This window comes from Protopterus annectens, chromosome 2.part2 (genome assembly GCF_019279795.1).
Source record: "Protopterus annectens isolate FY-2018-M chromosome 2.part2, PAN1.0, whole genome shotgun sequence".
Classification (NCBI taxonomy): domain Eukaryota; kingdom Metazoa; phylum Chordata; order Ceratodontiformes; family Protopteridae; genus Protopterus; species Protopterus annectens.
The window spans coordinates 918644618-918660256 of NC_056730.1; the positions used below are offsets into that span (position 1 = coordinate 918644618).

Genomic DNA, 15639 nt, shown 5'->3' on the forward strand with positions numbered 1-15639 from the left:
GATCACTGCACAGACTAGCTGTCCCGTGAGTAGCGTGGGACTGAAGTAAAGTTCTGAGGTAGTTTTTAGTGAAATTTCAACTTCTGGTGATTGCATATATGCAAGACACCACTAACCACAGCTGCATGATCCATTTCATGCAAAAACAAGGCTTATATATGATAAGAAAAAAAGCAAGTTTTACACTAACTGTGCCCTAAGGCCAATGTGGTAAGAATACAGTGAGCTTTCTACCAGCAATTTCCAGCTCAAATAGACAAATTCAGCCCTCTTAGTGCTTATGGATATACGCAAAGTTATTTTAAAGAATCTGCATAAATCATGCATTTAGTAATGAAGGTGAGCGAAATATGAAGGATAGCAGATTAACCCTTTACATTTGCACATTGTAAGAGAGAGAATCTTGTATCCTATGCGCTGTTGATATATCTTACATTATGTTCAAATAATTTTTAAAAACAGTTCCTTAGGATCAGTCTACCTACTTGGTGAACAGAAGTAAATAAACCATTAAATAACTAAAACAAAGATGTAATTAAACCATACAGATAAAGTGCTGCTTCTTAAATCTCAATATTGATACCATAATTATATTACAGGATAGTGTAACATACTACTACTTTCGGCTTTTCCTGGTTAGGGGTTGCCACAGCGGATTACCTGTCCGCTCATGATTGGCAGTGGAGTTTTACAGTGTCGAGTTGCCAGCCCGGTGCCCAACCTTCCACAGAAGGCGCACACACGCACTCACATCTAGGGCCAATTTAGTGTGTCCAATCCACCTGCACCATGTCTTTGGGATGTGGAAGGAAACCGGAGCACCCGGAGGAAACCCACGCGGCCACAGGGAGGGCATGCAGACTCCACAAAGAAGGCACACCAGCTAAGGATCGAACCAGAGAACCTGTTGCTGTGAGGTGGCAATGCTAACTGCTGCACCACCATGGCCGCCCATGATAGTGTAACATAGATCATCTTTATTCTTTTATCTACTGTTGTGTTTAATTAAAATGCCTGTGTAGTGTACAGTTATTTCTTGTTGTAAAGTATGTGTATTTGCATTGTTAAACATTATTAAATAATATTTTAGCTAGAACAGCAAATCTGTAAAAGCTGCAGGTAACTATTTTCTCAGATCCGTGCACAAATTGACTAAAATTTTACATTTTGAAAAATATATATCACTCTGCGTGTTTATTTCAGCAGTTTCTTGAGCCATTGTTAAAAAGGAAAAAAATGCTGAACCCCTTTTTTAAATGTTTTCTTCTTCTTCTTCCCCAACAGTTGCCTTTAAAAGGAAATGTAACCCATGATTTTGCACTGTGTAAAGGAAATGGAGGCTGTAAAAAAGATTCTGCCGATGCAAGTGTAACTAACAAGCGGACTAAGAGCATTTATACACCACTTGAGCTGCAGTACATGGAAATCAAACAGCATCATCAAGATGTCCTGCTCTGTGTGGAATGCGGCTACAAGTACCGTTTCTTTGGGGAGGATGCTGAGGTAAGGTCTGTGGCTTTTGTCACAGTATGTTGTTGGTCCAAATTAACAGCATAACAGTGCTGTAATAACAATGAAAGTCTCGCCAGTCACTGTAGCCGATTTGCAGTTTTAGTATATCATGACTATCAGACTGTATTAGAAGTATATGTGCCTTAGGCTTTTTTGAAGTTTTAGAAAGATGCAAAATTAGAGCCATTACAGTTTGCTGATGACATGACATTAATAATAAGTGACTGGTGATTCCCCTTGCTCCCTCATGTCCTTACCAGACTCTTATGTTCAAATGTAGGCCATCCATTTACCCTTATATACAGTAGCACGGATTTGCTAAGTGATCATTTGTTTGCAGTGTTTTTTATGGTTTTGATACTTGCTGATAACCTTATGATTTTATGGTTACAGAAAGTTCCATAGTTGTAATCAGAGTGCCTTAGAACAGTAACAACAATATTATTCTGCATTTAAATGTAGTGGAATTTCATAAATCGTACTCTGCTTTGACTTGACTCCATAGCTGCACCTTTGTGTTGATAAGGAGGTTGTGGATTTGAATAGAATGATGTTTGCTGATTTAAAATCTTCTGACTGCCTTCTATGGGTCATGTTTGGTCTAAGTCAGTGAGTCTGAAACAGGTTTTATAATCACTTGTGTTGTATATGATAAGTCTATGCAAACAGCTGTGCTGTTATTGTATGTATGTATGTATGTATTTATTTATTTTTCGCAGTCTGGGTAATAATTCCTGAAAGACTGTGTAACATCAAGCACACTCAAACATCATCACAAAAGGCTGTAACATAACAGAACTTTAGTCAGAATTGGAAAAATAATTATGACATTTTGTGAAGTCCAGTAACCGAAAAAAAGAAGTTATGTACTCACCATAACGTTCCATGTGAGTTGTTCCATCTCGCTTCATTCTTCAGTGATGGGTTCGGAGCCGATCCTCGGCTCTGACACGGCCGACTAGTAAGCTCAAAGTTTTCCAGTAGCTCGAGACCCAACCCCTTATCCCGCAATGCACTGCTGGAATTACCTCAGATCTTGTTTGCTGCGTACCATATGCAAGTACAATAATTATTCTGCCTAGGAATGATGACACATTGAAAAACCAGGATGAAGACAGCCTCCAGGTCAACTGCCAGCCAGGAGGGGGAAGGAGGGAGGGACGTGAGAATGAAGGCGAGATGGAACAACTCACATGGAACATTATGGTGAGTACATAACTTCTTTATGTGAAGTTGTTCAATCTCACCGTTCATTCTTCACTGATGGGTAGTGTCCCTAGCACCCTGATCTTGGGTGGCACATGGAAGTACACTCTTCAGAACCGTAGAACCAAATGAAGCCCTGTCCCTGGAGGCCTTATCCACTTTGTAATGAGTTATAAAAGTGTGAGGTTTAGACCATGTGGCTGCCGCACAGATGTTGTCCAAAGGCAATTTGGCTTGAAAAGCTGAAGAGGTAGAAACTGCTCTGGTTGAATGAACCCTCACCTTACTAGACAAGGGCATGTTATGACAAGAATATGTGCAAGTGATACAATCCGACAGCCACTTAGACAGAGTTGTTTTGGCAACTGGTTTACCTTTCCTGGCCTCAGAAAAAAACACAAAAAGCTGATCTGATTTCCTAATGTCTTTTTTTCTGTCTAAATAAAGTCGAAGTTGTCTGTGAACATCGAGTTTGTGCAACATATATTCCAAAATGAGCAACTCAATGACTTGATTGATGTTAATCTCAGAACATACTTTAGGCAAAAAGGATGGATTTGTCCTGAGAGATGCTCTATCAGCATGAAAGACCATATAAGGAGGCTTGATGGATAGGGCTTGGAGCTCTGACACTCAGCGGGCTGAAGTGATGGCTACTAGGAAAATAGTTTTCCACAATAGAAATTTTAGTTCACAAGATGATGCAGGCTCAAAAGGAGGAAGAATGATGCGAGATAACATAAAATTCAAATTCCAGGGAGAATAAGGTGTCTTCACTGGAGGCCTCATGTGAAAGGAACCTTTTAGAAAAGCCTTAGACAATTGGTGAGCCATAATATTCAATCCATCAATCCCTAGATGGAAATTAGATATAGCAGCTAGGTGTACCCGCACTGTAGCAACCGCTGCTTCTTTGTTGAAAATTTCTGTCAAGAATTGTAAAATAGAAGACAATGGCGCTTGGTAAGGGTCAATGTTATGGGAGGAAGCCCAAATGGAAAATCTCTTCCACTTACTACGATACAGTTTTCTAGTGGAAGGCTTATGGGAAGCCAATAAAATTTGACTAGTGTCATGGGAAAGATTATAAAGCCTGGCTATGCGGGGAATTGGAGCAGCCAAGCGGTTAGCTTCAGTGTCTGCAATGATGGATGAAGATCCCCTGACAGATGTCAGTAAGTCCGGAACTGGGTCCAGGATCCATGGGTCTTCCAGAATGCGATGGTAAAGAAACGGAAATCAAATCTGCCGAGGCCAATGAGGGGCTATAAGGATGATTGTCCGTCCCAGCGACTTTGCTTTTTGTAAAAATCTGGGTATCAGAGGAATTGGGGGAAATGCGTAGAGGAGACCCGGGGGCCAATCGTGGACAAGAGCATCCCTCAGGGAGTGACCTGGCATGGGAATCAGGGCAAAATACCTTCTGCATTTGTTGTTGATATGACTGGCAAACAGGTCGCAGGAAGGCTGGCTCCATTTGCAGAAAATCCTGTCTGCAATCTCTTGTTTGAGGGACCATTCGTGGGGCAATAAAATTGCCCTGCTCAGTCTGTCTGCTATAATGTTAGATTCGCCCGGGATGTGCATTGCTAACAGAAAGTGCTGGGATGACACTGCCCACTGCCATACTCTGAGGGCTTCTCGTCAAAGGGGATAAGATTTGGTCCTGCCTTGCTTGTTCAGGTACTAGACCACTAACATGTTGTCTGTATTGCAATTGTCCCTAGAAGAAGAGAGTCCTGAAAGTATTGCAACGCTAGAAGTACTGCTCTCATCTCCAGGCATTGATATGCAGATGTGATTCTTGATCTGTCCATGTGCCTTTGGCAGTCTTTCCCTGAAAAAGCCCCCCCCCCAATCAGGGAAGCATCCGTGGTCACAGTGGCAACTGGAGGGGGTAGCATGAAAGGACGTCCTATTGTGACATGAAGAGATGTCGACCACCACTGAAGATCCTTCTTGAAGGAATTCCTTATCAGGATCATGTGATTCATTGGAAGTTCTTGGTAAGACCATTGCGTGAATAGAAGCCATTGAAGGATTCTCATATGCATCCTTGCTAATGGGATTGCCAAGATTGCTGCTGCCATCAATCCCAGTACTTTCAATACCTCTGCAGCTGGTGCTCTGTTCTTTGATACCAAGGACGTGATGTGTTGGCGAAGAATACAAATCATTTCTGGTGGAAGACGAAGAGTGGTGGTTGACGTGTCTAATTCTGTCCCTATAAAAACAATATGCTGCGATGGCAACGAGGCAGACTTTTCGAAGTTGACTGTAATGCCTAGCCGATTGCAGATTGTCAGAATAGCCTCTCTCGCTTGAAGAAGTTGATGCCTGGTGGTGGAGGTAAGGAGCCAATCATCCAAGTACGGAAACACCTGGAATCCTAGACGCCTCAGGTGAGCCATGACTACTGCCATGCACTTGGTGAACACTCTGGGGGCTGTATTGAGACCAAAGGGCGAAGCTCGGAATTGATAATGATTGGCTCCCAGCCAGAAACACAGGTGATCCCTAGATGGTCTGGCCATCTTTATGTGGTAGTACGCATCCTTGAGATCGATCAAGCACATCCAGTTGTCCTTCCCTAAAAAGGGAAGTATGGACTGTAGCGTAACCATTCGGAACTTCTCTTTCCTCACAAATTGGTTGAGTCTGCTGAGATCCAAAATGGGTCTCCAGTCCCCTGTTTTCTTTGGAACCAAAAAGAATCTTCAGTAAGTTCCGAATCCTGTTTGGTCTGCTGGGAATGGCTGGATGACTCTTTTTTTCTAGCAATCGGCGTACCTCTATTGTTGCTTGTTCCCTGTGACTTGGTGGAACGTCCAGGATTTTTTTGACGGGAAGGGACTGGGTGGAGAATGGTATGAAATACCCTCTGGAAATGATACTTTGTACACAAATGTCGTTTGTTATATCTAGCCAGGCTTCTGGGTACAATGACAAGTGACCCCGACTGCCTCCAGAGTAGGACAGCCGGGCCTCCTTCAGGAGCACTGGTAGGACTGACCAGAGCAGTGATCTCTGTCACCCTGGTGTTGCGTATCCCCTCTGCTGCAAGGCCAGCGTCTTCCATTGTAACCCCCTTCTCTGCCTCTGGAGGGGGGCTCTCCACGTGTGTCTTCCGGAACCACATCTTTCCTCCCCTCTGACCTTTAGGAAAGGGTTGAGTGGGGGTGGAAAAACAGACTCCGATGGCAGACAGAGTCTTTCCTTCTTGTTCACACCTGGTCAAAGTCTCCTTTACCTTTGGCCCAAACAAGGATGAGCTGTCAAACGGGGTATTCATAAAGAAAGACTTGAAGGGTTCCGCAAAGGAACAGAGTCGCATCCAGGCATGTCAACGAAGAGCAATTCCTGTACCTGCAGCTCTACTCGAACCATCAGCTGCGTAAGATATGAGACGCATGGACGAGTTAACTATCGAATTAAGGGTAGCGAGCTGGGTGGCAACTTTGTTGGATACACTTGTAGCTACAGCACCCTGAAGAGCATCTCCCAACTCCTTAAGGAGATCTCTCTGCAGTCTGGTAAAATGGGTCAAGTAGTTCAGTGATCTGAGTGAAAAAGTCACTGAACTAAACATGCGTTTCCCATATCTATCCATGATCCTAGATTCTCTGTTAGAAGGATGGATAGACGAGGAAGTCTCAGACATTTCCTTTTTGGTGGCTGCCGCCACCATCATGGCATCAACAGGGACTTCCTTAGTCAAAAAGGACTTATCTACGGGGGCAGAAGTAAACTTATTAGGCCTCCTAGGAACAGGTTCCATAGATTCCGGTGACTCCCATGCCCTACGAAAGACCAGATCCATAAGCTCATCATAGGGCAGAGACACCCAAGAGGTGGAAGGCTGAGACCCGAATGCCTTCAGGAGAACCGACTCATCCTCAGTAGGGCTCTTGGACTGCCAATTACCCCTTTGCCTAAGAATTTCAAGACTCTCCGCAAAGGAGATGTCCTCAGAGGGGGATCTAGGGGACCCTTCTGATTCATCCAAGTCTGTGTCTGATGTTAGAGACTCCTGTGGGGAGTCCAAATGCCTCCTCTTGCATAATCTCTTCCTGGGGACTTCTTCAGGGGGAACTTCTGGAGAGGTCTCAGAAGAGCAGGGAGCGCCCTGTGGGACTACCTGAGGCTCTGGGTCTCTACGCTTGGGATGACCGGAGGAAACAGAAACTGACACAGGCACTTTAGGGGAGGAAGAGACCAGACCTTGAGATGAGGAAGTCTTAGGTGACAACACTCGCCTCATGGCTTCGAATGCACCATGGCTCCGATGAGAAGGAGTCGACGGATCAGAAGGAGCCGCGATCCCCTACCGCATCGAAGCCGTGGGCTCTGAGACCAAGGTAGGAGCCGAGCTCACCCGAGCATAAGCCCCGAGAGGAAGAGTCAGCACCAAGTCGGTGTGACTATCCTCCCCGGATTTGACCAGAGAGTGTCTGCTCCTAATGTCCCCAGTCAGCACCTAGAACATCCGAGCAGATGGAGCCGATGACACTGGAGCAGGTTGTCGGCTCCAATGGATCCATAATCATCAGGTCAGCCTCCTCTGGCTCTGAAGGTCCGGTATGGCTCGGAGGAGGAGCAGACTATTCAGGAGTAATGGTCTTAGGCTCCGGTTGGGTCTGAGCCGACAGCAATTTAGCTAGGCCTGGTGCCTTTAAGAGTTTCTGAACCAGCCAGTCCATATCCAGATCGGACAGGCTGACAGAAGACCTGGAGGAGTGAATAGATGGAGCCAATTGGAGCAGTAGAGAGGGAGGTTTTTCGGCAACCGGTTCTAGAGCAGTGTCCCGGTTCCAAAAAGAACAGACTGTGTGCTCTGAAGTCAGTGGAGCCGAAGTCACAACACTTTCTGACTTTTTTCCTTTCTTTGTCCTGGATTCTGAGGAAGATTTGGACAATTTGCTGGCCCCATCCTGGTAAGACAATGCCTCTGAGAAAGGGTGTTTGGTAATACCCCTATCAATTAACTTCCTCTTCCTTTCTGCAAGCACTGTCATAGAAAAGGAGTGGCAGATACTGTATGACTCCTGCAGGTGCACCTCACCCAAACAGTATACACACTGCACATGGGCATCCGTAACGGACATCTTTTGTCCGCAGTCTGGGCATTTTTAAACCCAGACTTTGGATGCTTTTCCTTCTCTTCAGACATAGTACTAACTACTATTCACAAAAAGCACACTATTTAACTATATAAGATAGTTAAAGTTAGAGAGGATTAATCTAATAAACTACACACAGCCCAAAAAGACACTAGTAACAAAACTATTTAGCTATTTAAGTTAGAGAGGATTATAGCAATCCGATATCAAAAAGCCCAAAAGGGAAACTCTATCTAACAACTGTAAGAAAAGGCCCAAGGCCAAAAGGCCGAAGGCAGTCAGAAGATTTTACTGGGAAAGGGGAGAAAAACAGAAAACAACTGATAACTAGATAATATTAAATAGTTATAATAGTAAAAGATATAAAATTGAAATAGAAAACTTGCTGAAAGTTGAAAACTCCCAATAATAGTCTTGAGCAACACTGGAAACCAAGAGATCCGTGCTGCAGCAAACTAGATCTGAGGTAATTCCAGCAGTGTGTTGTGGGATAAGGGGTTGGGTCTCGAGCTACTGGAAAGCTTTGAGCTTGCTAGTCTGCCATGTCAGAGCCGAGGATTGGCTTCGAACCCATCAGTGAAGAATGAATGGCGAGATTGAACAACTTCACATCTGTAGTTGTAGTAAACATATCAGCTATCCCTGATCTGTTGATATTGAAAGGAACCATTCAAAGAACAAGAGAGTGTATGTCAGAGGTCCACATGAAATTAGTTTATGTACTGTTCACAGTTTTATGTACAGATTAAAGAGTTTGACCAAAAGTGGCTATGAATCCTGTGCACAGAAAGGAAGAAGGCAGCATTGACAAAGTTAAATGTGATAATATAGTATAAATGTTAAACCAAGTAATTCAAATTTGCTACATCAAATTGAGATAACTTTTTTTTAAACAACGAAGACCAAAAAATACGAACCAAGAACTAGTAAGCGTAACAGTCAGGAACCAAACAGGAAGATTAGTTGAATGTCTTGGGTTTTAATAAATCCACCACGGAAAAAACAGGAATCAGAGCATAAAAACAACAAACACGCCAAAACAGTATTAACGCTTTTCCACAACTGCGTTTTCGTTTCACCATAACACTTCATCAGATAAAAAGCATCCAATTGACAAGAATATTTATATCCTAATTAATTAGAATCAATCATTCCAATTAGGTTCAATTTATTACTGTTTAAACCATTTTAAAGTGAAACTAGTGCAGAAAAATTGCAATACATCTTTTTAATTATATACATGTCCCCCTATAAAATTTTAAAGTTAATACTGTTTTGACGTGTTTGTTGTTTTTATGCTCTGATTCCTGTTTTTTCCGTGGTGGATTTATTAAAACCCAAGACATTCAACTAATCTTCCTGTTTGGTTCCTGACTGTTACGCTTACTTTTTTTTAAACAAGAAACATCTGTATTAAATTATCACATATATCAAAGACAATTATGCATTTATATAAATGAAAGCAAACCATACTGACATAATTTTAGTTGCAAACATTATACATCACTCATGATGTATCCTGTCATTGTCAGTCAGACATTATGTAACTCATTCAAATGCTGCCTTCTTTTAAACCTTGTTTCTCTTCTGCATGTATTGTTCCCACAATTCCCATTTTTCTATGTAATTTGCTCCTACCCTTTTCTAAAGATCCCAATTCCAGTTGTTTCATCTCTGTTACTATATTCACTACTTCTAGGAAAATTGGTTTAAACTTTGATTTCCATTTTCTAGTAAATGCTTTTTTGGCAGACACCATTAGGCTCAGCAAGGCCTTACTATGTCTAGGCTATTCCAATGTTATCCGTCAGACAAAGCAATCTGCAGGGAATCTTTATATTCTGCCAACACATTATATTCCTACAAAATATGTTCCCAATTACCTCTCTTCCCCATAACACCTCCAACATTTGCCATCTCCCCAGGGAAAAATTCTTTGGAGTCTACTTGAGTATAAAAATACCTATGTAAACACTTCTGCACTTTGTTGTATATTTGTTAGACATACACATAGCCATACCTCTAAACCATACCAAATCTCTGTTTTCCCCAGTTTTTGAGGTCCAAGTAATGGGGTGCCACGATTCCCAAGTGGCACCCCTTAATTTCCAAATTTCCCAGCTTTATTTTGTTTAATTTTATTTCCGGCTTTTTTGGGGGGCTGACATCATCACGCGGAGGCGTGCACAGTGATGTCAGCTTCGTCCAGCCTGTCAGAATTTAGCTGAGGGCTGCAAGGGCTGGGACAGATGATGAGAAAGCTGACAACATGAACTGCTACAGTTCTAGACAATATACATTCTGGTCTTCCAGTTATAAACGAGAAGAGATTGAGAAGCCTGAACTACACATTTGTCTTCCTGGTAAAGAAGACTGAGCTGCTGCTACATTTATTTTCAATAGAACAATCCATGTAGGATTTTACGTAGATGTAAGCTGCCAGCCTGCTATTCAGAAGTGAAGTGTAACATGCGCGCAGTTTGAATTGCGTCCACTGGTGCGTAGTTTACTTATGTGAGGTCCGCTGCTCAGTTTACTGATGTGAGGTCCACTGTTCAGTTTATTTATGCGAGGTCCGCTGCTCAGTTTATTTCAGATGTGAGTTCCGCTGCTCAGTTTATTTATTTAAGCTGTGAGGTCCTCTGCTCAGTTTATTTAAGAGGTCCACTGCTCAGTTTATTTATTTAAGAGGTCCGCTGCTCAGTTTATTTCATGTGTGTTTGTATTTATTTAAGATGTGTGTGTATTTATTTAAGGTGTGTGTGTGTGTGTGTGTGTGTGTGTGTGTGTGTGTGTGTGTGTGTGTGTGTGTGTGTGTGTGTGTGTGTGTGTGTGTGTGTGTGTAATTATTTAAGGTGTGTGTATGTGTGTGTTTGTGTTTGTGTGCTGCCCCAGACAGATATAACTGGTGGGTAGGAGTACTCAGGCTCAAACCCTATATCTTGGGTACAAGACACAAGAGGCTGACTTCCCTAACCATACCGCTACTTCTGAAGGAGTTATAGCTCTCAACTGTACAACTTTTTGCATAATGTCTGGAATGTGTTTGGCTCATACTTTTGTTCTATTCCTCTTAAAATTTGGATGGTGCAGCAGTAGTGTTGTTGCCTCACAGTAAGAGGTTATCTGGCTCGATTCTTGGCTGAAGTGCCTTCTGTGTGGAGTCAGCATGTCCTCCCTGTCTTTGTGTGGATTTCATCTGGGTGCTCTGGTTTCCTCCCACGATACAAAGATATGTGTCTATAGCATTTCTCCTCAGGTCTCTGCTGAAAATTAGCTTTGTGCTAAGTCAGACTTTCCCAGTAAACAAATGTTAAAAACTATAAATTTTATTTTATTCTGGCAAATCGTTGAGAACTGAATTCACTAAATAATGATAGCCATTTAAGTTTGACTTCCTATCTTTTAGGAAACACATGGTAACACATTTTTTTCTAGCAACTTTCTAAGATTATACAAGCAATGTTTAAAATGTGTCCCCGGTTTTGGACCTTTGTTCCTCCAATAAATTTTGTCTTTTTCTTGATGTCTTGTGCTGCACAGTTCTTCAGAGAAAGAGAAGTTTAGTGCTGCTTATGCAGTCTCCTTGCATTGTTAGTAGCACTACAGGTAGTATGCTTGCTTTTGCTGCAGAAGGCTGTGGGTTCCACTCCCACAGTCTGAAGATGGATTGCTGATACTGTACTGTGTTATACTTTTAAAGGTGGTAGACATTGCAGTCCTGAGAATGTCCTCCTTTGGCGGAGATACCTATTAACTATGAACCTGTTATCAGTTTGCCATCCATTCCCTATTGAAATTTTACTAACTTAGCATTTTTTTAATGCAACATAGGCAATTTATTCTTCAAGGGCAACAGGCACTTTACTTGTAGACAAAACAGTGAAATATAAAGTTGTTTGCTAGCAGCAACCTAGTATCAGATCTCTTTAACATGGAATTTAGATGACTTCTACTTCTGCAGAGATTATGCATATTTTCCGGTACTGGTGGATTGTAGAAGTTTGAGTAGACTTTTATGATGGAAATGTTCGGAATTGGGGAGTTTTGCCATTATTAGTTCATGCATTTTGTTTCATTGCTTACTGGAAAAAATGTCCAAACGATAAATTTAAAATGCGCTCTAACAAGTGTGCTGTACTATATAAGGAATATGATTTAATAAAGCCAGGAAGATGTACCAAAGAACACATGTATGTTTCTTGTGCAAGGGACCTATGATTTGAAAAGAGCCAAAAAGTAATTTTTATCCACCACTGGCCAGATGCATTTTCTTTGGATGTGGGTTTCAATGAATGTGAGTTTCAAGGGCAGAACAGTTTTAATGCTAAGTCTGTTTTCATTGTGAGACTGTATTGCTTTGTTTAGCAGATATCTATTAGTGTTTTTGCTATAAAATGTAAAATAAAATCCAAATAATCATTGTAGAAGTAAAGCAGTATTCACATTAGTGTTTATGGTAAATGGGGCGAAATAGCCAGATAATGGGACATTGGAATGGCTGCAGGGGGACTCTGGGGCCATATTTTGGTTGTCTGTTCTTCAGTTTGCATTTGAAAGTTGGTGTCCCACAATTCCACTGAAGTGGGTGGGGTTACATAATTATGTATGCAAATTTTATGTTAATCAGCATACAGATTTGTACCAGCTTTTCATGGGCTTTTGTCCAGACTTTTGATGTTTCCAGGTTGAGAGGTATGCATATATCTCCCCATTCTTTTTGTGTGAATTGCTTATCCAGTCTTTCTTCCCAATCATTTCTAACCTCCTCTGATTGATTCTTATAGTTATTATGCAATTTTTTTATGCTGTACTAATTATTCCTTTTTTAACATCAAGCTTCTGTTCTAGAGTCTACTAAAAACTCTACCAGTGCTGGAATTTTGCTTAGGATCCCCCTTGATAAGGAAGGCTATATCTCTAGCCTGCAGTCCAAATAAATTCTTGGCCTCTTCCCATTTTATTACCCTTCCCTCTCTAATTATTTGCTCACAATACCTTGGTTCTTTTGACATTTTTCTCCAGTAAATTCTAACCCCCTCTTTCCTGTTGTCTGTATCCCTAATTGCAGTCATCCCTATCGGCAGAATCTCCTTTCTGAATTCCCTTGTTGGCTTGGTTCTTAGAATAATTTCTGCTACTTTATGAATATAACATTTTATATGGTTATTGTTCTCCTTAAGGATCTGCATCCAAAATCCTAGTCTGTCCTTGTTTCCTGAGCTTCCCCCTGTTTCTTCATCATACCTTTCCACTCTGAATTATAGGATGTCCTCCCATTTTACTGTTGTAGTATTTATAACATTAGGGATCACCTGCCTAGGGCACCCCGTGTCCAGCCAGTGTACCAAAGCTTTAGTTTGCTTCAAGGTGTGCCGTATGTCACACGTATGCTCCTCACGTAGTGTAGGACATAAAGGTGACATGCAGATGTACTGTCCTCAGAACTTCTTTGCTGCAAGTCTGAACACCATGTCTTAATCGTTGGTCTGAACGCCTATTTTCTGTTGCTGGTTTCACCAAGCCATTGCAGATACTCATAAGTGCCACATTGGGGTTCCTTTTTTACTTCTCTTTTCTTTTTGTTGATTCTGGGGTTTTATGTCATCCAAGAAGGGTAAATTCCACAGTGGGAGACAGATTCCCCATGAAGACCTCCAGGGACATCGTCTGTTTTGCCTTGGTGCCTTGAACAACCATACATCCTGTTCCGTGTGTCAGGCTTTTGTACTGTAGTAGACTTTCTTCTATGGCACTGTTTCTGGACAATGTGAAAGATATGATGGAGGGAATTCCCACCCTGAGGGACAGCCATCAGGGAAGAAGAAGGCCAAGAAGCCTAGGCTGGAATCTTTTGCTGTTCAGCCTCTGCCAGACGTCTCTCCTGAGGTGAGTGAATGCCCAGAGATTCGCTCAGCATTGTTGTCAGATTCCTCTGCCATGACCGGGTTGGAGGCCATTTGGGATTTGGTTTTACGCATGTCTGAGGAGGCTTTGCAATAGTCTGTTTTGAACGTTCAGGGGGAACCACGGTTGATGATTTCCGAGTGGTCTAGGGGTGTTCCTCACAGATTTTAGTCAGAGAAGAAATCTCTACTACCATTATTGAATGCCATCCTGGGTCAGAGCCTTCCAAGTTTTATAAGGCAGATGACCAATTGAAGAAAAAACAGAAAAGTAAACATATTTCTCCTGCCCCCTAAGGATCCACAGAGTGATTGGCAGGCCTTCAATTAGGGTCTGTTTAGTGCTTTGTTAGCATTGAAACCTCCTCAGGGTGTTTCTGTTCCTTCTCCCGGTTGGTCCTGTACTCCCCCTAAAAGGCACAGGGAACAGGATTCATCTGAAGAGAAGTTGGATTCAGATGAGGAATCCCTTGCTTACTGTTCTCAGTTTCCTTCTCCTTTGGACTGTGGATCAGAGGAAGAGGAATTGAGAAGTCCTGATACTCCCATTGAAGAGACTTATTTTGGTGACACAATCACCAGGATGATGGAGTTCTTTAAATGGGATTGTGCTCAGTTCTCTGAGATTCGTAAGAGGTACTATGAGTTGCTGTAGATGGAATCTCCTAAACTTTCTGATATTTCTCCTGTTTTAGCTACTTTGTTAAATGCGTTCTCCTATGCATCTAAAGCTCAGATTCTCAGCCCCCTGCTTCCAAGAAGCCTAATAGGTTTTGTAGGTTGCCTGAGGACTGCACATTTGTGTACAAGTGTCCTGCTGACCTTTCAGTGGTGTCTGAAGCCTCTGACAAGCCCTCTCAATTGCTTCCTTCACCCAAATTACTGCCGTCTGATAAAGACAGCAGAACCTTGGAAAAGCTAGGTACGAAGGTTTACATCTTGGCTACCTTGACTTTTAGGCCTGTTAATTATCAAACCCATACATCCAGGAATGTGTTGGCTCTCCTATCCCAGGCCTCTCAGGTAATATCTTACTTTCCAGACTCTGAAAGTAAAACGTATGCTCTTATCCTGTTAGGGACTTCCTCCCAAGTGTCTCGTTTTTCCATCAGGTGTAGTTATGATGCAGCAGATGCTTCTTCTAGGGCTACTGCTTTTAGGTCAGTGATGAGGAGGTATTCTTGGCTTCAGCTTCAACCTTTGCCTGATGATATCAAGACTAAGTTGATGGATGTCCCACTTGATAATAAACACTTGTTTGGTGAAGCTGCTTCTGGTTTCTTCATGTCCCTTCAGGATAAGGGAAAGGCTTTACAGGAACTCAAACATGTGCTTGTTTATCCTGTTCCTAAATTTCAAAGAAACTAGCCTAATAAGCCAGTCTTTGTTCGCAGGCAACCTCGCCCTCCTCCTAAGGGCAAAAAAAGTGGCAAGTGGGCTCTTTCTGCTAAGGCTACTCAGGCTTCAGTGCCTCAGAAGCCTTCCTTTCCAGATAAACAAGTGCTGCCTGACTATCCTATTCTTCCCAGAGGTGCTTTAGACCTTTTGACTCAGGGTACTATTCAAGAGGTGCCTGTGTCTCAAAGGGGTATTTTTACTCCAGGATGGAATTTCCAGAGCTAGAGCAAGTTTTGCTAGGGTCATCCTTTTTTAGTTCTTGGAGAGCTCTGCTGGTCCTTCCTCCTTCCATGTTTCTTCCTGAGCTTTGGCACTCTCCCTAATGTTATGAATATTGCAACAGCGAAATGGAAGGACATAGTACAGTTGTCTAAAATCTTACCATAATGGTAGATGTCATTCTCTTTACTGTTGCAGTGTTCAGTACCTCCCTCCTCCCCTGGTCCATTTCTCTTCTGGATGTACTTGGTTACCTCTTGGTTTTCCTTGGACTGGCA

General features: G+C 42.3%; 1 protein-coding gene across 1 annotated transcript in view; it reads left to right on the forward strand.

Annotated features, from left to right (window-relative positions):
- Positions 1–15639, forward strand: part of MSH3 (mutS homolog 3) — a 3764176-nt gene that overhangs the window by 156642 nt on the left and 3591895 nt on the right. Inside the window, exon 4 of the mRNA XM_044064237.1 lies at positions 1285–1503. Within this exon, the coding sequence (XP_043920172.1) occupies positions 1285–1503 (219 nt within the window). The remainder of the gene's footprint in view (positions 1–1284; positions 1504–15639) is intronic.